General features: G+C 41.8%; 1 protein-coding gene across 2 annotated transcripts in view; it reads right to left on the reverse strand.

The window, feature by feature from the left end:
- The window catches only part of PDE4DIP (phosphodiesterase 4D interacting protein), a 239,510-nt gene that overhangs the window by 204,849 nt on the left and 10,854 nt on the right, over positions 1 to 23,807 (reverse strand). The window contains exon 1 of one of the 2 annotated variants that reach the window (XM_010832825.1): positions 55 to 383. The exons of the other annotated variant lie outside the window; for it this stretch is intronic. Within the exon in view, the coding sequence (XP_010831127.1) occupies positions 55 to 74 (20 nt within the window). The 5' untranslated portion in view covers positions 75 to 383. Of the gene's footprint in view, positions 1 to 54; positions 384 to 23,807 lie in introns of those variants that run through there. 2 annotated transcript variants of the gene reach the window in all.

Consider the following 23,807-nt stretch of genomic DNA (forward strand, 5'->3'; position numbering starts at 1 on the left):
GGGGTGGAAAGACACCAAAGCCAGAGAGCGGCGGGAAAGACGCAGCTCACCTACCGTGTCCACGCCTGCTCCATTTTCCAGGCGCTGTCCTTACTCGCGGGGCGCTCCTCACCCGGGAGTGGAAGCAGCCTGGGAAAATGAGAAGCCTGGCCCTCGAATCTCCAGCGCAAAGAACCTTGTCGTCCCCAGCTCCCTCTTTCTGTGTCGGCGAAGAGAGAGCTCTGCTCCGTGCTTCTTCAGAAAACCCGATTTGACGTGGCCAAACCTCTAGCTAACCGTGCTAGGGCACAAGGGAGGGACTGTTCTCAGTAGGAAGCCGACAGGAGCCGAGTGGCGCCCAGAGCTGTTTGGGGAGCTGGGGCCAGGGGCAGCGCGGCGGTGCGCGCACACACTCCAGGCTGAGACACCACTGGCTGGCACGAGTTGCTCGACACCAGCTGAGCTGTCAACCGCGAGGGGAGGCGGGGCTCCCCGCAGCCAGTGTGCTGGGGCCCAGTCGGCCCCAGGTTACACGCCGCGGCCTGAACACACCCTTCCGTCTTCCCTGCCTGGATGATGCTGGCAGAAGAGCAGAGGGCTTAGAGGACTCCGCACCAAGCCCTCTGTCCCTTCCCTGAACCACCGAGGGGCTCTGGAGAAAAACAACCAACTGATGGGAAAATCTGGAGAGGAAGTCCTCTTGGGTGCCTGCATTACCCCACCCACAGGTAACCCCCCAGCCAGAGCTGGAGTCTAGGAACGTTTTAGGTGCAATCTGAAAGCAAATGCAGCCCTTACAGGGTTATAAGACATGATGCTATTTTCCCAGAGATCTCATATGTCAGTGTCACCATTAATGTGGGGACCAGGAACTTTACTCGGGAAAGGAGGCATTCTTACAAAACCTTACAGCCTTATTAGCTGCCTCCATCTCAGACATCTTGATATTATGGTATTCTATCTCCCTGGGTTTCAATTTCCCAAGCACAAAGGCTACTGGGCTTTGTTAGCTTCAAGAGGGCAGTGGGTCCCTGAACTTCCCGGAAAAGCTTCAAGACAGTGGCCGTTCATGCGTGCTTAGTCACTCAAACGTGTCTGACTTTTTGCGACCCCATGGACTGCAGCCTGCCGGGCTCCTCTGTCAACGGGATTCTCCAGGCAAGAACACTGGAGTGGGTTGCCATGCCCTCCTCCAGGGGATCTTCCCAAGCCAGGGATCAAACCCAGGTATCCCGCATTGCAGACAGATTCCTTGCTGTCTGAGCCACCAGGGAAGCCCAAGACAGTGGCCATCAGAACCCAAACCTTCCCTCTAACTGTTCTAAAATCATAGAAAAAGGCTCTTTGGCGATCCCAATGCCTGAGACCCTGTATCATCTATTTAAGTAACAGAGTTTCGACATATCAGACATACTATAATTAAAGTGCGTACAGCCCCGAAGCTCCTTTTTAGCTCTAAAATAAAACCTTTTTATTAAGTGACATAATCACTGTGATTAGCATTACCACTGACCTTTTTTTAATTTGCAGAAAGCTTTATAGTGCCCACATGTGGCAAGGTTGACTTAGTTATATTCATTTCACAGATGATAAATTTGAGACCAAAGAGGCTCAAGGTCTCTGGTAAGGCTCTGATACAGGCTGTCTTCTATATGGTGCGGCCCCTGAGACATGTCCACTGAAGAAAAGACCAACAAACCTTCTCTAGAACAAATTAATCCTCTCAGGTATCCTAAGAGTTTAACTTAGGAAGCATGAGTATTGGTGAGACTGAGTATTGGGGAGATTCTGGGGAGCCTGTGTTCTTGGGGCAAACCATCATTCCTGCTCCCACCTCATCAGTTAATTCTCCTAATTATCAGTACAGACTAAGGGTTGGGAGGGCAGGGTAACATCTGAGATTTCAGAAGAAATATCTGAAAAACCTGCCCACCAACCTCAACATAGCTTGTACCTCAGACCATGCTGGGATTTCTTTGGAAGGAATGATGCTAAAGCTGAAACTCCAGTACTTTGGCCACCTCATGCGAAGAGTTGACTCATTGGAAAAGACTCTGATGCTGGGAGGGATTGGGGACAGGAGGAGAAGGGGACGACAGAGGATGAGATGGCTGGATGGCATCACCGACTCGATGGACGTGAGTTTGAGTGAACTCCGGGAGTTGGTGATGGACAGGGAGGCCTGGCGTGCTACGATTCATGGGGTCGCAAAGAGTCAGACACGACTGAGTGACTGAACTGAACTGAAGACCATGCTGCTCCTGAGCTTTGAGTGTTTCCAGGAAATGTTTTAAGGTCCAGTTTGACCTGAGACAAGGCTCACCAGGTCACCTCTCTCAAAAAGAATCCCCTGATGCTTCTGAAGGCAAAAAAGAAAAAAAGGTGGGCAGGGAGAGCTAGAGTTCCATCTTCCATACCGAAGTTGGTGCTTTATTTAGTTTTGTCTCAAACCAAATTATGGGCTACTGAGTTTGGAGAGGAATTGTGTCTACAGCCAGACATGTGCTATATTCAAGAAATTATAGCATTAGCTAGATAAACTGTGGGTGTCACAGACGCAAGGCTAGAAAATATGCTCAGTCATTTTAAAATTTTTATTTTTTTAAATTTATTTATTTTTCATTAGAGGATGGGCTTCCCCAGAAGCTCAGGTGGTAAAGAATCTGCCTGCAATGGGGGAGACCTGGGTTCAATCCCTGGGTTGGGAAGATCCTCTGGAGGAGGGCAATATTCTTGCCTGGAGAATCCCCATGGACAGAGGAGCCTGGCGGGTTACAGTCTATGGGATCACAAAGAGTCGGACACAACTGAGTGACTAAACAATTGGAGGATAATTGCTTTACAATATTATGTTGATTTCTGCCATATGTCAACATGAATCAGTCATAGGTATATATGCTCATTTTTAAAATAACTTTTACAAAGGTCATAAAACATTCATTGTAAAAGAATTGAAAAATACAGTAAAGTATATAGAAATTAAATCATCTATCATACCAAGAGATAATCAATGTTAAAGTTTGTTTAACTTTTTTCCAATCTTTTAAAAATATGTCATCTAATGCAAATGTTGACTCTCCTACACTTACAAGAGTATATTGTTGAAAAAAGAAATTTTTTTAATTAAATTTACTGTTAAAAGAACTAACTTTTTATTTTATTTTTTCCTCTCACTTTATTTATTTTTATTTTAATTGAATGATAATTGCTTTACAATGTTGCATTGATTTCTGTCATACTACAACATGAATCAGCCATAAGTATTGTCGTAAGTTTTAAAAGAAAATATTCAACCATATATCCACTTCTCCAGCACAACTGTTTAAATTTCTCCATATTTCCTATCATTATTATCCATATACTCAATATTACATAACCATTTGTATAGTTACAATTATGTACAGCTTAGCTATATCCCCCCTTTTCTCATTTATTAGATATTTGTCCATATTGTTACAGAATATTCATATTTATTATTCTAATGATTATATAATATCAATATAACTATAGTTTACTTAATAATATTCTATTACTGCATAGTTATGTTATTTCTAATATTAGACTCTTATTAACAATGCCTTAATGAACTTTTCCTACTTCATTATTTTATTCTTTTGAATTACTTCCTTAGTATAACTTTTTAAGGTAAAGAAATTGTATAGTAAAAGAACCTTCTAATTTTATCATATTGCACAGTTTAAAGAGCACTAGGATTTATCATTTTAATTTTTTCCCTTATCTAATAGATAAGTAATAACTAGGAGCTTCCCTGATAGCTCGGTAAAGAATCCGCCTGCATTGCAGGAGATCCTGGTTCAATTCCTGGGACTGGAAGATCTGCTAGAGAAGGGATAGGCTACCCACTCCAGTATTATTGGGCTTCCCTTGTGGCTCAGCTGGTAAAGAATCCACCTGCAATGCAGGAGACCTGTGTTCAATCCCTGGGTTGGGAAGATCCCCTGGAGAAGGGAAAGACTACCCACTCCAGTTTCTGGCCTGGAGAATTATAGTCCACTGTATAGTCCATGGGGTCACAAAGAGTTGGACTTGACAGAGCGACTTTCACTTTCAAGTAATAACTTAATAGTTATAAGACCTTTTAGATATCTATCTGTATTTATATAGTATATAACTAATATCATCTCATTTTACCTTATATTTCTTAGAATACTAGCAAGTTCCTATTTCATATGTTTACTTGCAAACCATTATCTGTAGTAGCTAGTCATGAAATCCTGCTGTGTTGATCACTGTATTAGTCATCTTTGTGCTGAAACAATGCTGCTTAACAAAGAGCTCCCAAATCTCAGCATTGTACAACAAACATCCAATTTCACTCAAGGATCTGTGGTTCAGGTATGGGCTGGTTGGGCATGGATTCAACTCTGCTCCATGTAGCTCTCATTCCAGGATGCCTACTGAAGAAGCAGTGGCTACCTGGGGAATATTCTTCTAATGGTAGTATACAGGAGGGTTAAGAGAGTTGGCAGAGACTGTGATGTCTCTTAAAGTCTCTGCTCAGAACAAATACATTGTCCCTTCTGCCATATTTAATTCTCCAAGGTAAGTCACATGGCCAAGTCCAGAGTCATGATGCAGGAAATTGCACTCTGCCCACAGAGTACAGAAGGGGTGAGTATTCTGAAACAAGAATACAATCTACCAGTTACTGTCAATTTCCACTGTTGTACTGATCTTTGTAGAACAATGCTCATCAAGATGAAACTTTTATCAGCTGGGGTCTCTGAATGACTCTAATGTCCAGTGTTCCTGCTGGGCCAAACTGAACATGTGGAATGAGCAAGAGATACACTTTTGCTGTATTAAGTTACTGAGATTTTGAGATTGTTTTTTTAATCAATTATTTATTTATTTGGTTGCCCCAGGTCTTAGTTGCAGCACGTGGGCTCCCTAGGCTTCATGGGCTTCAGCAGTTGCAGCACGGGCTTAGTTGCTCCCCAGGATGTGGAATTTTAGTTCCCTGACTAAGAATGGAACCTGCATCCCCTGTATTGCAAGGAAGATTCTTAACCACCAGATCTCTAAGGACATTCTAGGGGTTATTTATTACTACAGAATAACATGGCCTATCCTGACAGCTTTTTTTAAGAATTTCATTTTATTTTTTAATTCATTATAAGATAGGCAGAAGACTATAGATTCCATGGATCATTATGGTAGAAAGTCACATATCTTCCTCCCTGCATATCTCTCTCATTTTTCTAGATTAGAACTCAATCTGGATAGATAATATTGATAAATTAAACCAGTTACATTATTCTTTCCTGAGTACACTGCTTCTGAACTGGTCAACTGATGGTGCTTCAGGAAATATTTGAATTGATGATAATGGACAAAAAATAGAAAGTGTCTGTCTTCACGTGTGTGTACTCAGCTGTGTCTGACTCTTTGCGACCCCATGGACTGTAACCTCCCAGGCTCCTCTGTCCATGGAATTTTCCAGGCAGGAATACTGGATTGGGTTGCTATTTCCTACTTCAGGGGATCTTCCAAACCCAGGGATCAAAACCAAGTCTCCTGTGGTTTCTGCACTGCAGGCAGATTCTTTACCCACTGAGCCTGTCTTCATCATCAGTTCCAAATACTCCAATGGTATGTTTACCTTCCATTTATTTAGTTTTTTAATTTCCTTTCCCTTCCTTCTCCCCACCTTGATGGATTGCTTCATGAACTATAAGGCAATAAAATAACCATGTCTAATATGTTTTTTGCCATATTCTCTTCTAAAGGTATAATATGTACTGACTCCTTTCATCCCCACAACAATGTAATGAGGTAAGCTCTAGTTATTTGTTTTGTAAGTAATTAATATAGGACATAGGGAGGTAAATATTGTCTCAGTATATAAAGCTAAGATTTGAAACCAGTTTAGCTCCAAAGCATCATGCTTAGCCTCTCACCATGTACGCTGTTTCCCTAATTTTGACCCCTAACATTCACTGAGACTTAGATAGGAGGACGATACGTCTGCCACACCTGTCACTTCACTGACCACTGCAGTTGACTCGGCTGATGTAGTTAATAAATAGACGTCTCCTTTGTCCCTCACGGCTCCATGTCCACCTCTCTAACCTTGGATTTAAAATGTCCAAAAGGGAAGGGATATATGTATGTATATGGCTGATTCATTCTGCTGTACAGTAGAAACTCACACAACTGTAGTTATAAAGAAATTATGCTGCTGCTGCTAAGTTGCTTCAGTCGTGTCCAGCTCTGTGTGACCCCATAGACAGCAGCCCACCAGGTTCCTCTGTCCACGGGATTCTCCAGGCAAGAATACTGGAGTGGGTTGCCATTTCCTTCTCCAATGCATGCATGCAGGCTAAGTCGCTTCAGTCATGTCTGACTCTGTGTGACCCCAAGGACAGCAGCCCACCAGCCTCCTCTGTCCACGGGATTCTCCAGGCAAGAATACTGGAGTGGGTTGCCATTTCCTTCTCCAAAGCAACTATACTCCAATAAAATTAATTTAAAAAAAATGTCCTTCTCAGAAAGCAATCATTCTGCAGGCAAGGATAGAGTGTCTGTGGCAAAGACCACCACAAATTCTTTCCTTCTTCTTCCATTGAGAGATGGAATCTAATTCTTCTTGCCTTTTTTTTTTAATCTTAGATCTAACTGACTATAGAATATAATATAAAAGATGTTCTAGGCCTTCTGGGGCTAATTCAAAAAAAGCCTTGCAGTTTCATACTAGACTTTGAAGGCACTTACTTTTGAAGCCCTGAGCTGCCAGATAAGAAACTCCCATGCTAGAGAAACCATGTGGAGAAGGCCCAAGACTATGTGAAGAGACAAAGAGAGGGGCCTAGTTGAGCCCACCATCTAGAACCATCAAGGTATCTGGCATGTGAGCAAAGCAGTCTGGGACCTTCCAGATCAGTTCAGCCACCAGCTGGAATAATCAAGCAACTCCAGCTGTGGTTATACAGAATAGATTTACCCTGCTGAGTCATGCTAGAATTAATGATCCCTAAAACCATGAGATGGGGCTTCCCTGGTGGCACTAGTGGTAAAGAACTCAACTGCCAGTGCAAGAGACATAGGAAAGAGGGTTCGATCCCTGGGTCAGGAAGATCCCCTGGAGTAGGAAAAGGCAACCCACTCTAATATTCTTGCCTGGAGAATCTCATGGACAGAGGAGCCTGGCGGGCTACAGTCCATAGAGTCACAGAGCTGGACATAATTGAAGCGACTCAACATGCACACACGCAAAACCCTGAGACATAATAAAGTGTTTTTTGTTGAGCCATAGGTTTTGGAATAGTTTCCTAAGTAGCATTAGATAGTGGTACCATATTTGGTACCTTTAAGTGGGGCATAGCTATGCTGCTGCTGCTGCTAAGTCGCTTTAGTCGTGTCCAACTCTGTGTGACCCCACAGATGGCAGCCCACCATACTCCTCTGTCCCTGGGATTCTCCAGGCAAGAACACTGGAGTGGGGTGCCATTTCCTTCTCCCAGGTATAACTGTAACAAAAACTTAAAACCAGTGGCAGTATATTTGGGACTTGGATGCCACAGAAGCTGTAAAGACCTATTAATGAAGCTGGAAGGACACTGAGGAGACTGCTGAAGAGTCTGTGAAGGACAGTGAAGAAAATACTATTGGAGACTGAAAAAAAAATAACCTATGTTATGTACTGGCAGAAATTTAGCAACACCATTACCCATGGGAATGTGGAAAACAGAAAATGTTACCTAATGAATGGGAAGATCTGGCAGAGGAAATTTTTAGGCAGAATTGAAAACATACTAACTGGTTGCTTTTAATCACATATGATAAAATATGGATAGAAAAGATGGGCTTAAAAAAAAAGAAGAACCATTCAGTTTTTAAGCAGAATTTAGAAGAAATATAGTCAGGGTTTGCTAGTCAAAAGTCAAACTGCTCTCCTCTTCATTTTCTCCAGACAGCAAAAGCTTTCAAAACAGGAAGCAGTTTCAGGGCAAAAGAACAAACAAAAAATCAAATCCAGGATTTAAGTATTAGACACACGACATAGTTAAGACCTCAAGAAGATTTAAGATAGTGCCTCATACACCATTTCAGTCAAACAAAAAGACCTGTATGAAGCTTAAGCTTGTGTCTTTCCACTAGACAAAAGAGCTTCTAAAACGTTTAGGGCCCATTATCCTATAGCACATTATCCTATAGTGATATTGTACAGGAGGCAGTGATCAAGACCATCCCCAAGAAAAAGTAATGCAAAAAGGCAAAACGATTGTCTGAGGAGGCCTTCCAAGTAACTGAGAAAAGAAGAGAAGTGAAAGGCAAAGGAGGAAAGGAAAGATATACCCATCTGAATGCAGGGTTCCAAAGAATAGCAAGGAGAGATAAGAAAGCCTTTTTCAGTGATCAGTGCAAAGAAATAGAGGAAAACAATAGAATGGGAAAGACTAGAGATCTCTTCAAGAAAATTAGAGATACCAAGGGAACATTTCATGCAAAGATGGGCTTGATAAAGGACAGAAATGGTATGGAACTAACCATAGAAGCAGAAGATATTAAGAAGAGTGGCAAGAATACACAGAAGAATTATACAAAAAGATTTTAGTGATCAAGGTAACCACCATGGTGTGATCACTCACCTAGAGCCAGACATCCTGGAATGTGAAGTCAAATGCGCCTTAGGAAGCATCACTGCAAACCAAGCTAGTGGAGGTGATGGGAATTCTAGTTGAGCTATTTCAAATCCTAAAAGTAGATGCTTTAAAGTGCTACACTCAGTATGCCAGCAGATCTGGAAAACTCAGCAGTGGCCACAGGACTGGAAAAGGTCAGTTTTCACTCCAATTCCAAAGAAAGGCAATGCCAAAGAATGTTCAAACTACTGCACAATTGCATTCATCTCACATGCTAGCAAAGTAATGCTCAGAATTCTCCAAGCAAGATTTCAACAGTATGTGAACCGAGAACCTCCAGATGTTCAAGCTAGATTTAGAAAAGGTAGAGGAACCAGAGATCAAATTGCCAACATGTGCTGGATCACAGAAAAAGCAAGAGAATTCCAGAAAAACATTTACTTCTGCTTTATTGACTATGCCAAAGCCTTTGACTGTGTGGATCACAACAAACTGGAAAATTCTTCAAGAGATGGAAATGCCAAACCACTTTTCTTGCCTCCTGAGAAATTTGTATGCAGGTCAAAAAGCAACAGTTAGAACCAGACATGGAACAATGGACCATGTCCCAAATTGGGAAAGGAGTACGTCAAGACTATATATTGTCACCCTGCTTATTTAACTTATATGCATCATGTGAAATGCCAGGCTGGATGAACCACAAGCTGGAATCAAGACTGCTGGGAGAAATATCAATAATCTCAGATATGCAGATGATACCACTCTTATGGCAGACACTAAAGAGTCTCTTGATAAAAGTGAAAGAGGAGAGTGAAAAAGCTGGCTTAAAACTCAACATTCAAAAAATGAAGATTATGGCATCCCGTCCCATCACTTCATGGTAAATAGATGGGGAAATAATGAAAACAGTGAGAGACTTTATTTTCTTAGGCTCCAAAATCACTGCAGATGGTGACTGCAGCCATGAAATTAAAAGATGCTTGTTTCTTGGAAGAAAAGCTATGACAAACCTAGATAGCATATTAAAAAGTAGAGACATTACTCTGCCAACAAAAGTCTGTCTAGTCAAAGCTATGGTTTTTCCAGTAGTCATGTATGGATGTGAGAGTTGGACCATAAAGAAAGCTGAGTGCCGAAGAATTAATGCTTTTGAACTGTGGTGTTGGAGAGGACTCTTGAGAGTCCCCTGGACTGCAAGGAGATCATACCAGTCATCCTAAAGGAAATCATTCCTGAATATTCATTGGCAGGACTGATGCTGAAGCTGAAACTCCAATTCTTTGGCCGCCTGACATGAAGAAGTGGCTCATTAGAAAAGACCCTGATGCTGAGAAAGATTGAAGGCAGGAGAAGGGGACAACAGAGAATGAGATGGTTGGATGGCATTACAGACTCAGAGGACATGAGTTTGAGCAAGCTCCGGGAGTTAGTGATGGACAGGAAAGCCTGCCGTGCGGCAGTCCATGTGGTCTCAGAGTCAGACCCGACTGAGCGACTGAACTGATACTGATACTGATCCTATAGCAGCCTCTCAGGCAGCCCAAGGAAGAGAAGACTGTTTCAGAATAAAAAGCAGCGTGTCTTTTGTCTAGAATAGTTAATTTTAAATTAGTAGAAAAGATGACCTCAAAGTTTTTAAGCCAATTGTATCAGCATGTACTGAAAGGGATTAAGACAATACAGCAGGAAAAGATACCTCTGGACCTTCAACTGGCTGCTGAGAGGAAGCAGGCTAAGTTACCCAACTGCATAAAATGGGCCAGAGTGGACATCCTTGTCTTGTTCCTGATCTCAGAGGAAATGCTTTTAGCTTTTCACCACTGAGTATGATGTTAGCTCTAAGTGTGTCATATATGGCCTTTATCATGTTGAGGTATGTTCCCTGTAGGGAGAAGGAAATGGCAACCGACTCCAGTATTCTTGCCTGGAGAATCCTGTGGACAGAGGAGCCTGGAGGGCTGCTGTCCATAGGGTCGCACAGAGTTGGACACGACTGAAGTGACTTAGCATGCATGCATGCATTGGAGAAGGAAATGGCAACCCACTCCAGTATTCTTGCCTGGAGAATCCCAGCTACAGAGGAGCCTGGTGGGCTGCCATCTACAGGGTCGCACAGCATCGGACACGACTGAAGCAACTTAGCAGCAGCAGCAGCATGTTCCCTCTATGCTTACTTTCTGGAGCATTTTTATAAAAATGGGAAAAGAATTTGAAAATGAGGAGATACAGGAATACATATAACTGAATCACCTTGTGGAACACCTAAAACTAATGCAACATTGTTAATCAACTGTACTCCAATACAAAATAAAAAGTTTTAAAAAAAATTAGAAAAAAAAAGTTACTCAATTGCAAAAAAAGGACTGTTTCTTATGAAAAAGGAAGAATGACTCAAAGAGCAGAATGAAAAGCCCAGAGGACACCAAGAAATCTTCAGATCAAGAGGAATCAGACTTCAAGGAGCTGTAACCCAGAAGCCTCTTCTTCACCTGAACTTGACTTAGATGAAGAGATTCTGGACTTCCGAATCACCACAGGAAAAGTTATGAAACTTGTAGGACTTTGGGATGAAGTGAGCAATGCGTGTAGTAAAGCTTATGGTCAAAAGGTGGAAGAATATGGTCAATTAAAGATGGTTGAAAATTCTTCACTAATTCCTTTGGGAGATTTGGGTTTAGTGACTTTCTTGACCCATAGAATGTGGTGTGAGGTCATAAATTCTGAGGTTGCATCAGCTTCTACCTGCGTGCTAAGTCGCTTCAGTTGTATCCGACTCTTTTTGACCCTGTGGACCACTAGGTTCCTCGGTCCATGGATTCTCCAGGCAAGAATACTGGAGTGGGGTGCCATTTCCTTCTGTAGGTGGTCTTCCCAACCCAGGGATCAAATCTTGCTCTCTTACATCTCCTGCCTTGGCACTAGCGCCACCTGGGAAGCCCTTGATATTCTGAGTTGCCATGAAAGAAGTGTGATTACTTTTCTGGAGAGACACTGAGGACAGGCCCTGAGACCCTTGTGAAATATTACCCATCAGTCTGCATGCAGGCACTAGGTCTCATGTGGATTCTGTGCCAGATGTGAGTGTAGTTGCTTTGGGAATTCCAGAGCAGCCTTCAGCTTAATACTACTGAGTGACCCAGTGAATATCACATGATGCAGACAAATTGCTCAGCTGAGACCTGTCCAAATTCCTGACCCACAAAATCACAAGATATAATAAAATAGTGTTGAGCCACTGTTTTGAAGTACATCATTATGTAGAAGTAGACAACTGGAAGAATCCCTTAAAATGTACACAATAATTCTGATATATTATCTCATTCATTCACTCAAAAATACTGAGGACTGTTACATGTCAGGCAAAATTATTATATTAATATATATTAGAGACAGAGCAGTTAAAAAAAATAACCAGCAAAGACCCTGTTTTCATGGAGTTTACAGTCTATGGGATAGGCAGACAATAAACAAGAAATAACTACAACATGCCAGATGGTGACAAGTGCAAGGAAAAGAAACCAAGCAGTATTGACGTCCCAGTAAAGCAACCTTCTTTTATAAGTGAGGAAATGAAGCCTTAAAGAAACTGAATGATGGGCTAGTAAGAAAAACAGGTTCCCAGATATAATAAAACTGGAGCTTTATGTGGTGAAAACTGTCCAACAGAGTTCATAAATGCAAATCTGTTATCTGTATTATTAGTGCAGCAGGGGAAACTAATTGGCAGAATTGAGACTTGGATGGATGTGCCTGCTTCCCCGGGCCATGCAAGTAACCTGGAGAGAAAAGGTTATGCGTACACGAATTGAAAGATCTGCCCTCCAGTAGCTGGAATGGGGCAGAGGCTGGAGGAGATGTGTGACCTAGGACCATACATAGGAAGCAAAGTGGCAGCTGTGCCTCAGAGCAAGAGGGCAGAACCAGGAGCAGTTTATGAGAGATTGGGAGATACCCCTTGAGATAAGTAGAAATATTTGTGATGAGGAAGGGGCCTTTAAAAAATATTTCATTTCCTAGATGAAAAAGTGGGAGTTCAAAGGTAGCTAAGCTCATGACACCAAATAAATGTATTTGGTTAATAAAACTCAAGGACAATTTGGCTGCCTTAGTTCATGCAGTTCAACATTAGTTCAGTGCCTACAGGAGCATGTGCTAGGCTGTGTACTTCATGTTTAAAATCTAGTGTAGGACTACTGGGCATATTCCCAGAACAAAAGACATGTGCATCCCAATGTTCATAGCAGCACTATTTACAATAGGCATGACATGGAAGCAACCTAAAAGTCCATCAGCAGATGAATGGATAAAGAAGATCGGATACATCTATACAATGGAATATTACTCAACCACAAAAAAGAACAAACTGGGTCATTTGTAAAGATGTGGATGGACCTAAAGAGTGTTATACAGAGTGAAGTAAGTCAGAAAGAGAAAAACAAATATCATATATTAATGCATATAGTGGAATTTAGAAAAATGGTATGTGTGCTCAGTCATGTCTGACTCTGCAACCTCATAAACTATAACCCACCAGGCTCCTCTGTCCATGGAATTTTCCAGGCAAGAATACTGGAGTGGGTTGCCATTTCTTACTCCAAGGGATCTTCCCAACCCAGGGATCGAACCCTGATCTCCTGCATTAGCACAGATTCTTTACCCACTGAGCCATTGGTATAGATGATCCTATTTGCAAAGCAAAAATATAGACACAGACATAGAGAACAAATGTATGGATACCAAGGCGGGAAGCGGGGGGTGGTGGTGGGAGGAACTGGGAGACTAGGGTTGACACATGTACATTATTGATAATATGTATAAAATAGATAACTAATGCAAACATACTGTAAAGTACAGGGAACTCTACTTAATGCCCTGTGGTGACCTGAATGGGAAGGAAGCTTAAAAGGGAGGGGAAATATGTATACACACATAGCTGATTCACTTTGCTTTACAGTATAAACCAAGACAACATTGTAAAGTAACTATAGTCCAATAAAAATTAATTTTAAAAATCTAGTGCGGAGAAGGCGATGGCACCCCACTCCAGTACTCTTGCCTGGAAAATTCCATGGACGGAGGAGCCTGCTAGGCTACAGTCCATGGGGTCACTAAGAGTCGAACACGACTGAGCGGCTTCACTTTCACTTTTCACTTTAGTGCATTGGAGAAGGAAATGGCAACCCACTCCAGTGTTCTTGCCTGGAGAATCTCAGGGACGGTGGAGCCTGGTGGGCTGCCATCTATGGGGTCGCACAGAGTCGGACACAACTGAAGCGACTTAGCAGCAGCAGCAGTGTGGAAAGTGAGGCAGGCATTCATCATATCACAATACAAATCAAACTGTGTAAGTGCTATGATAAAGGTACAAAGAAGAACACAAATGAGTGACTGATTAATTAAATCTGATTAGAGAAAGTTTCATGAAAAAGGTAGTGCCTGAGTAGGGTCCTGAAGGATGCTAGTAATAAAAAGCTTTGTCATATATTACAAAAGGCATTACTTTAAAATGCCTTTTTATTTACTTAAAAAATTCAAAGTTTCACTAGTAGAAGGAGAAACGTCCCCAGTCTCCTCTGAATGACTGCCTAGTGAAAGTGAAAGTCGCTTAGTTGTGTCTGACTCTTTGCAACCCCATGGACTATACAGTCCATGGAATTCTCCAGGCCAGAATACTGGAGTGAGTAGCCTTTCCCTTCTCCAGGGGCTCTTCCCAACTCAGGGATCGAACCCAGGTCTCCCACATTGCAGGCAGATTCTTTACCAGCTGAGCCATAAGGGAAGCCCAAGAATGACTGCCTAGGGTCCCACTCATTTGGAAGAGCTGTGCAGTGGTGCTGACATCACTGGCTAAGGCAGACTTGGGCTCTTATCAGCCCCATCGATTTCCAGCTTTGTGATGCTGACAAGTTACTTAAACTGTGTGCTTTGATTTCCTCATTTGTAGACTAAGGTTAATGATAATATGACTACCTAGTAGGGTAATGGTGAGAACAAAATGAAATAACACATGAAAAGTGTATAATTCATTGTACAGCACATTTTAAGCATTCAATAAATCATAGCTATTCTTTTATTAATGTTTGCATACTGGGCAGGATTCCAACCCTGTATAAAGTTGTGAATTTTAGTTTCAGTTCTTACTCCAAATTGGTCTCTAGGGCTAGGCCAGTGACCCAGATTTTCCACTTCTCAGCTCTCTGATTCATCATAGGAGACCAAGACACTGGCAAGGAAGTTGAAAGACCTGGTTCCCTCACTTCCTGGTTGGAGTTCTAAGGACAAAAGTGGTTATTTCCTCTGTCTTACATTCCTCCCTTTATCTCAGACCTTCTTCCCTTGTCTTGAGGACTCCGTGTGTGTGTGTGTGTGTGTGTGTGTGTGTGTTTATTCACACTTCACTAGTTAGCTTTGTCTGTCAGCTGTAACAAAAACCTCAAGGAAAGAAAGTATGACCAAGCCTTCAGACAGCTGGTGGTAATTTAATTATACAATCCCCCTTATCCTTTCAACACCCACTATTTATGTGTATCCCATGTTGGAGGAAGGGGAATCATACAAGAAATGTGGTACATAAATTTCTAGGAAAAAGGGGGTTGGAACACTGAAGAAAGACTTGTAGGAATTAACTGGGTACTTTGCTTTGCTTTGAACGTAGATATTGGGCCTTAAAAATGGAAGGGACTGATGTGAGAGTTAATAAATTTCTGGAACCAGAAACAATAGAGGAATAAATTAATCAAATAGTTTTCAAGGCATTCATGACAACTGCACCATCACTAAAACCTGATCATTTACCAGGATGGGACAAGGAGCTCCAGTCCAAGGCCAAGGAGCATGTATCAGGCAACCTAGGCTGCTTAAAAAATCCATGGAGGTTATAACTAAAGGCAGTGATGATTCTGGTTTAGAGCTCAGATTGGATTCTGAATTAGAAAGCATATTGCTAAGGACAAGGCCGCCAAACAGCTATGGTCCCTGTTCTTGTTTCTCATATCACGCCATCTACTAGCTTGTCCCCCAAGTGACCAAGGTGGATTTCTCTGGCTTTAAAATTCTGGCAGACACTAACAATCCCATAACATATATAACAAACATATATGTTATGTTTCACACACACATATATATATATTTTCATATATGTGTATACATATTTATCTACAACATGAATCAGCTTTTAAAACTTTCTATTTTGAGAAAATTTTTAAAAATTTTAAACATATGGCATTTCAATCGTGTCCAACTCTTTGCAACCCTATGGACTGTAGCCTGCTCCTCATCCATGGGATTCTTCAGGCAAGAACACTGGAGTATGTTGCCATGCCTCCTCCAAGGGATTTTGACAACTCAGGAATCAAACCCGTGTCTCCTGGGTCTCCCAGATTGCAGGCGGATTCTTTACCCACTGAGCCACTTGGGAAGCCTATGTTTCATGTTGCTACTACAGCTAAGTATTAGTGTTAGTAGCTCAGTCGTGTCCAACTCTTTGCGACCCTATGGACTATAGCCTGCCAGGCTCCTCTATCCATGGAATTCTCCAGGCAAGAATACTGGAGTGGATAGCCATTCCCTTTTCCAGGGGACAAATTCTTTACCATCTGAACCACCAAGGAAGCCCTGTTATGTTTCATATATATGTATATATACATTTTCATATATGTGTATAAACATTTATCTACAACATGAATCAGTTTTTAAAACTTTCCATTTTGAGAAAATTTTTTAAAAACTTGAACATATGGCAAAGTTGCAAAAATAGTACAATGAAGTGATATAAATCCTTCACCAGATTCACCAATTGTTAACATTTACCACATTTGTTTTTCTCTCTCTCCCCTGCAACACAGTTACTGATGAGACATATGAAAGATGCAGACTCTTCATCCCTAATATTTCAGCGTGTATCTCGTATTGCTGCTGTTTAATTGCTCAGTCCCATTCCACCTCTGCAACCCCATGGGCTGTGGCCCACCAGGCCCCTCTGTCCATGGGATTTCCCAGGCAAGAATATTGGAGTAGGTTGCCATTTCCATTTCCAGGGGATCTTCTTGACGCAGGCATTGAACCTGTGTCTCCTGCTTGGCAGGTGGATTCTTTTGCCACTGAGCCACCTGGGAAGTCATGTATATCCTGCTGCTGCTGCTGCTGCTGCTAAGTCGCTTCAGTCGTGTCCGACTCTGTGCGACCCCATAGACGGCAGCCCAGCAGGCTCCCCCGTCCCTGGGATTCTCCAGCCAAGAACACTGGAGTGGGTTGCCATTTCCTTCTCCAATGCATGAAAGTGAAAAGTGAAAGTGAAGTCGCTTAGTCGTGTCCGAATCTTAGCGACCCCATGGACTGCAGCCCACCAGGCTCCTTCGTCCATGGGATTTGCCAGGCAAGAGTACTGGAGTGGGACGCCGTTGCCTTCTCTGCATGCATATCCTAAGAATAACTAAACTTATTATCGCTGTTACTATGTAAAAGAATATTCCACCTCTCCCAGGTCAACTTTTGTCACCATTAAACAGAATCTGATTGACATATTTGCCTTGAGTTACTTAATTAAAATCAGGAGCTCTCCCTGATAGCTATTTGGTTCAAATTTGCACAACCAAGAGGACTCATCAAAACATCACTCCCAGGACAAAGGCGAAATATACAACAAAGACAAATTCCCTCTTCTACACTTAGAACTACGGAAGTCAATTTCTTGGCAATTTAGACCAGCTGTTTGTCCTTTCTTCCAGCTGGCAAGGGTTCAAAAATATTGAGATAAAGCCTCAGAAAGCCTCATACAATCAAGAAAAAAATTTTAATGAGAAAAATCCCTCATTTGTGTATGCACTTTTGTTTTAATTTTCATCTTAGCATTTAAGAAGCCAAGATACTGAGCTGTGAAGTTCAACATCAAATATCTGGCAATCCTAGACATAAAATGAGCATACCTCCACAGTCCTTCATCCTTACAAAGTTCAAATAAGTAGAGTGGCTGTAAAAGTTAATCCCATTCTAGGAAATAAAAGCAAAACTAAACAACACTTAAACCCATAAGCTTTTGCATAGCAAAGGAAACAATAAAAATGAAAAGACAACCCACAGACTGGGAAAAAATATTTGCAAACGATGTGACCAACAAGGGATTAGTCTCCACAATTTTCAAACAGCTCATGACACTTAACAGCATCGAAACAAACAACCCAATCAAAAAATGGGCAGAAGATCAAAATAGACATTGCTCCAAGGAAGACATACAGATGACCATTAGGCACATGAAAAGATGCTCAACACCACAAATTATTAGAGAAATGTAAATCAAAACTACAATGAGATATCACACCTGCCAAATGGCTATCATCCAAAAAATTCACAAATAATAAATGCTGGAGAGAGTGTGGAAAGAAGGGAACCCTCCTACCCTGTTGGTGGGAACGTAAATTGGTATGGCCACTATGGAGAACAGTATGAAGGTTTCTTAAAAACTAAAAATAGAGCTATCATATGACCCTGCAATCCCATTCCTGGGCATATATCCAGAGAAAAGCATAATCTGAAAGGATCCATGTACCCCAATGTTCATTGCAGCGTTGTTTACAATAACTGAGAAGCAACCTAAATGTCCATTGACAGAAGAATGCATAAAGAAGATGTGGTACATACAGACAGTGGAATATTATTCAGTCCTTAGAAAGAATGAAATAAAACCACTCTCTGCCACACGGATGGACCGAGACAGTGTCTTACTGAGTGAAGTATGTCAGAGACAAGAAGAAATATCGTATGACATCCTTCATATGTGGACTCTAAAAAGAAGTAACACAAATGAACTTACTTAACAAAACAGAAACAGATGCACAGACGTACAGAAGGAACTTATGGTTGGGGGTGTGAGGACTAGGGAAAGAGACAGTTTGGGAGTTTGGAATGGACATGCACACACTGCTATATTGTAAATGGATGACCAACAAGGACCTACTGTACAGCACATGGAACTTTGCTTAATGCTCTGTGGCAGCCTGGATGGGAGGGAGCCTGAGGGGGAATGGATACACTTATATATATAGCTGAGTCCCTTCGCTGTTCACTCGAAACTATCACAACATTGTTTGTTAAATGGCTGTACCCCAATACAAAAAATTTTTTAAGTTAATTGCATTCTAGATCATATCAGTTTAGTAAAACAAGAAGCACACTCAATACTAACCACTATTATTCCTTTCAATGAAAATAATCTTTAAATAACAAAAGTATTTCCCATTTTTTAGGCTAGGCCTGTGATATACCATTAGGTATAGAAATACTGTGTGTTAGGCACTCAGTTGTGTCTGAGTCTTTGTGACCCCATGGACTGTAGCCCACTCCTGTCCATGGAATTCTCCAGGCAAGAATACTGGAGTAGGCAGCCATTCTTTTCACCAGAGGATCTCCCCAACCCAGGGATTGAAGCTGGGTCTCCTACATTGCAGGCATATTCTTTACTATCTGAGCCACGAGGGAAGCAAAGATCACACCAAGTCCTTCTAGCTGGAAATGAACCAGTGACCTAAATTGCTAGCGGACTCTAAATCAAAAGTTGTGATACAAAGAAAAGAATTATTGTATTCTCTATTTGTTGGCTTCATTGTGTTCTCAAGACTTAGGGGAAGGGAGAAATCAAGGCCAGAAGGTCCTGGTGCTGATGGACTGATTAACTGGTTCAAGCTTTTGATTTAAAACTGTGAAGGTATTCAGGGCTGGACTTAAGGTGAGGGGAGGGGTACTCACCTGTGGTGCAAATTTTAAAAGATGACCAGAGCTCAGCAATCACGACAAATGCAATATTTAAGGACAATATTTTAAAAAACCAAATTATCACAAAAAATCCATAATGAATAAGATGTCAAAATCTTAAATAAAGACAGGATCTACTCCCACATTTGCATGATCCTGGGAGTGAGTGCTTCACTTGGTTCCCTGTGGTTCATCCCAGATGGTGTGACAAGAGCTAAACTTATACTCTCTAGTGCTGTGTTCTGCTGACCCTGTTGGCAGTATCTCTCTGTGCATTAATGAACTGCCAGACATCGGGTGGGACCTCTAAGACACCACAGGGCAAAAGCGATTATATGAGCCAAGGCCAGCTCTTGCAACCACCTTGCCAAATAATTTCAAGGCTCAATGGAACTTTTCTGTTTTATAGGGCATCAGGGAAATGGCAGAACAGATGAGAAAGGGAGCTGTTGGAAGAGGGGAAAAAAAGAACAGTTTACCTCATTAGTTGCTGCTAATTTAACCAGAATGGAATTTTCAAGAACCTATGCTTTTAGAAAACCTTGAGCGCCAGGCCTCAGTTTGAGGTACCTGTCCACTCAACTCAGAAGCCAAACCTGCCTCACCTTTAGTCTTCCTGTCACATGAAGTGCTGTTGGCTCCGGAAATCAAAGTAGCCATGTGACATCCTCATAAAGGCTACAGTGAATTCCAGCTGCTTTAGGACACTTCATCAAACTCTGGAGGATAGTGAAGGACAGGGAAGACCGGCGTTCTGCAATCCATTCAATTACAAAGACTCGGACACAACTTTGTGATTCAACAACTCCTTTGGCAAGAGCTGCTCACCCATGAGTACCAGACCTGATGGAGCAACAGTGTAAAGCACCTGCAGGCGCCCCCTGCTGGCAGAACCTATCTTACAGAATCAGCCTTACAATGTATTAATCCCTTGTGGGCCATTAGCTGGGACATAAAAGGTCCAGGTTTTCACAGTCACCAACATTCCCCTATGAGTGATCTTACACCTGACCTGCTTCAAAATTTATGTTTCCTTCTAGGCCTTCTGTCGGCACCAGGCATGTACATGTCCTTCATACAGCCTGCCTAGCTCTGAAACAGCCTGGAGAAGTGAACCATTTATCAGGTTCTCAACAGTCCCTTCACCTAGGGCCAGACTCTGTGTCTGATTTTCTTTTAGGGAAGGCAGAGACAGAACCAGTCATTGCCAGCAATATCTGCCAGGGGTGCTGGGAGAGCTGACTGTGTGAGCCAAGTCCGAGGTTTTTCTTGTTCTGAGGATACAGTCAAAAATCTTTAACATGACATACATAGCTTGGTATAGTCTTCAGCCTCAACTCTGGCTACACTTCTCCTTGACTTTTTTGTGCTTCATTTGTAACAGTCTCATTCCAGAAAGAAGGAATGGAAGGTATAAACCCTGTTGTTCCTCCAATTTCCAGAAGTTCAGGTAAGAGATGCAGACTGTGGTAGGCAATCTCCAAGAGGGCCCCCAATAATCCTTGGTAATCACACTCTTGGTATTATAAAGAGATTTCTTATAAATGTTTGGCTCACATTATTACAGAGGCTGAGAAATCCCAGTATCTGCTGTCTGGAAGCTGGAAACCCAAGAAATCTGATAGTGGTGTTCTGAGAGTTAGAGGGCCCACTGTGTAAGTCCCAGGCCTAGGGACTCTGCTCAGTAGTCAGGCAGAGAGAGAGAGAGAGAGAAAATTCCCCCTTCCTCCATCTTTTTGTTCTGTTTAGGTTCTCAGTGGATGGGATGGTGCCCACCCACATTGTGGGGGAGGCAATCTGCTTTACTCAGTCTACTGATTTCAAATACCGATTATATCCAAAAACACCCTCACAGACTCACCCAGAAATAATGTTTAGCCCAACATCTGGGCACCTTGTGATCCAGTCAAGTTGACACATAAAATTAACCATCACAGATCCTAAGTTTTGGAGTGGTTGTCTATGCATCAATACGTAACTGATACACATAGTCCTGAACCTTCCCTCAATCCTAGGTCATGCTGCAGAGTTAGAGATCCAGCCCTTTCATTCACAAAGAAGCTATTATTCTTCTTACAGTGAGGAAGGACAAAGAATTTAGAGCCCTTATTTAAGGCTATACAACTGGAAAGGAGATTTATGGCGAAAATGAAGGAAATGGTAAGTAGTTCTTTTGTAGGATCATATATTTTGTGTATTCTATAGAATACACTGTCTAAGCAGACTCTTTTCTTCTTTTAGAAAATATGTGACAACTCTTCTTATTGAGACAACAATAAATCTGTACATTTTATATTCAATATTTAGTTAGTGATTTCAAAGTCAAGATTTACACAGCAATGAGGCAAAAAGGTGTGGATTGGAATACTGTGGAGACTAAAAGGATGCCAAAATATGGCACTGCTTCTGTCTGTACACTGAGGTCACTTGTTCATGTTAGCATTTCTGTTATTGGCTCTACTTTCTCTGAGCAAATGTTGCATGATTGAATGTGGGTGTGCATGAGCACACACACGGTGGACAAAAGCCCCCCATTATGTGAACACATGTGCCCACTGCTCTGGGCAGTGAGCCCAGTTTGCTCGAAGTCTTTGTTATTTGCCCAGTGTCCCAGATTCTCTTTTGAAATGTGCAATTCACCCAATTTTATTAACCTGAATATGAAGCTATCTGATGCTTTTTGATAGACTCTAGCTCATGTCTAGGTATGGTGTTTTGTTGTAAACAGGTCATTCGTTTCTCTGTGTTGACCTGCAAGCATTTTGCCATTTGAACTGAAAGCAAATCCTTGCAAGGTCAGATTTTAGTAATGCAGGTTATTATTTTAAAACAGATGACACTTCACACTTGTTATGCTAATTTGGAGACGGAACCATGTTTGTCTAAGCTCTACCAAAGGCTTTCTGTTGCTTTTGTTTGCGTTGATTTTTTTTTTTAAGGAAAAGCAGATCAAGGATCATTAAAAGGAAGGAGATTTTAAAGCATACAAGATGAACAAAAAAAAATTTAGCACCTGCCAATTGAGCACCACCACTACCATTTTTTAACTGTGTGATCTTGTCAAATATTTAACCTTTCTAAAAAAGAGCAGGGATAATAATAGCATCTTTCTCACAGAATTGTAGTGAGGATTAAATGAGATTATGATTATATGTTGCTTAAGATATGTATAATGCTGGTACGTAGCCAGTACCCAACAAATATTATTAATAACAAAATTACACATGTAGTAATGAAACAATGATAATGCTGCTGCCATAGACATCAGTGATCAAACATCTAAATCACAGGATGCTGTTTGGAACCCATTTGAGATCAAGTACAAACCCTATACTTATGAGGTTGCTCTGGCAAACAAGACTGAGAGAGCAAGTAACTAGAAGAGGTTGTAGTATCCTGAGGCAACCATTTCCCTGCCTGCTACACCCTTCCACCAAGAACTGGTTAACATATGCAACCTTCTGGGAAGGGATTTTTTAATATTATACAAGGTATTTTCTTCGGCTCCAAAATCACTGCAGATGGTGACTGCAGCCGTGAAATTAAAAGACTCTTACTCCTTGGAAGAAAAGCTATGACAAACCTAGACAACATATTAAAAAGCAGAGACATTACTTTGTTGACAAAGGTCTGTATAGTCAAAACTATGGTTTTCCCAGTAGTCATGTATGGATGTGAGAGTTGACTTTAAAGAAAGCTGAGCATCAAAGAATTGATGCTTTTGAACTGTGGTGTTGGAGAAGACCCTTGAGAGTCCCTTGGAATGCAAGGAGATCAAACCAGTCAATCCTAATGGAAATCAATCCAGAATATTTATGAAGCATCACGAAGAACTGATGCTGAAGCTGAAGCTCCAATACTCTGGCCACCTGCTGCAAAGAGCTGACTCATTAGAAAAGACCCTGATGCTGGGAAAGATTGAAGACAGGAAGAGAAAGGGACAACAGAGGATGAGATAGTTGGATGGCATCACCAACTCAATGGACATGAGTTTGAGCAAGCTCCAGGAGATGGTGATGGATGGGGGAGCCTGGGGTGCTGCAGTCCACGCGGTAGCAAAGAGTCGGATACGACTGAGCAACTGAACAACAACAAAGCGTCTCCTCCGAGGGCATGACCACCATCCTTTTGTCCCCTCACCTAACCACCACCACCCTCATGCTGATGGGGGGTGGGAAACTTCAACTGAGGTTTGGCAAAAACCTCGACCAGAGGTTTCAAATACAGCTTAATACAGAGACTCCAATAAGGGGTTTTCCCTCCCCTCCTCTCAATTGCTTTCTGTGCTAGCTTTCTTCTCAGTGTCTGAAAAGTTTAGCAAGGTGTCTGCCAGAAGTCCCAGACCTACATTCTCCTTCAAGTTTCATCATGAGGAAGGCTGCCACTTTCAGGAGACTCCTGAAGAACCCTGTCTGTTCACTTCTTATCAGCTCCACTGCTGCTACCGAGATTTAAATCACCATTTTCTTATATCTA

The sequence above is a fragment of the Bison bison genome, unplaced genomic scaffold, assembly GCF_000754665.1.
Source record: "Bison bison bison isolate TAMUID 2011002044 unplaced genomic scaffold, Bison_UMD1.0 scf7180017862278, whole genome shotgun sequence".
Classification (NCBI taxonomy): domain Eukaryota; kingdom Metazoa; phylum Chordata; class Mammalia; order Artiodactyla; family Bovidae; genus Bison; species Bison bison.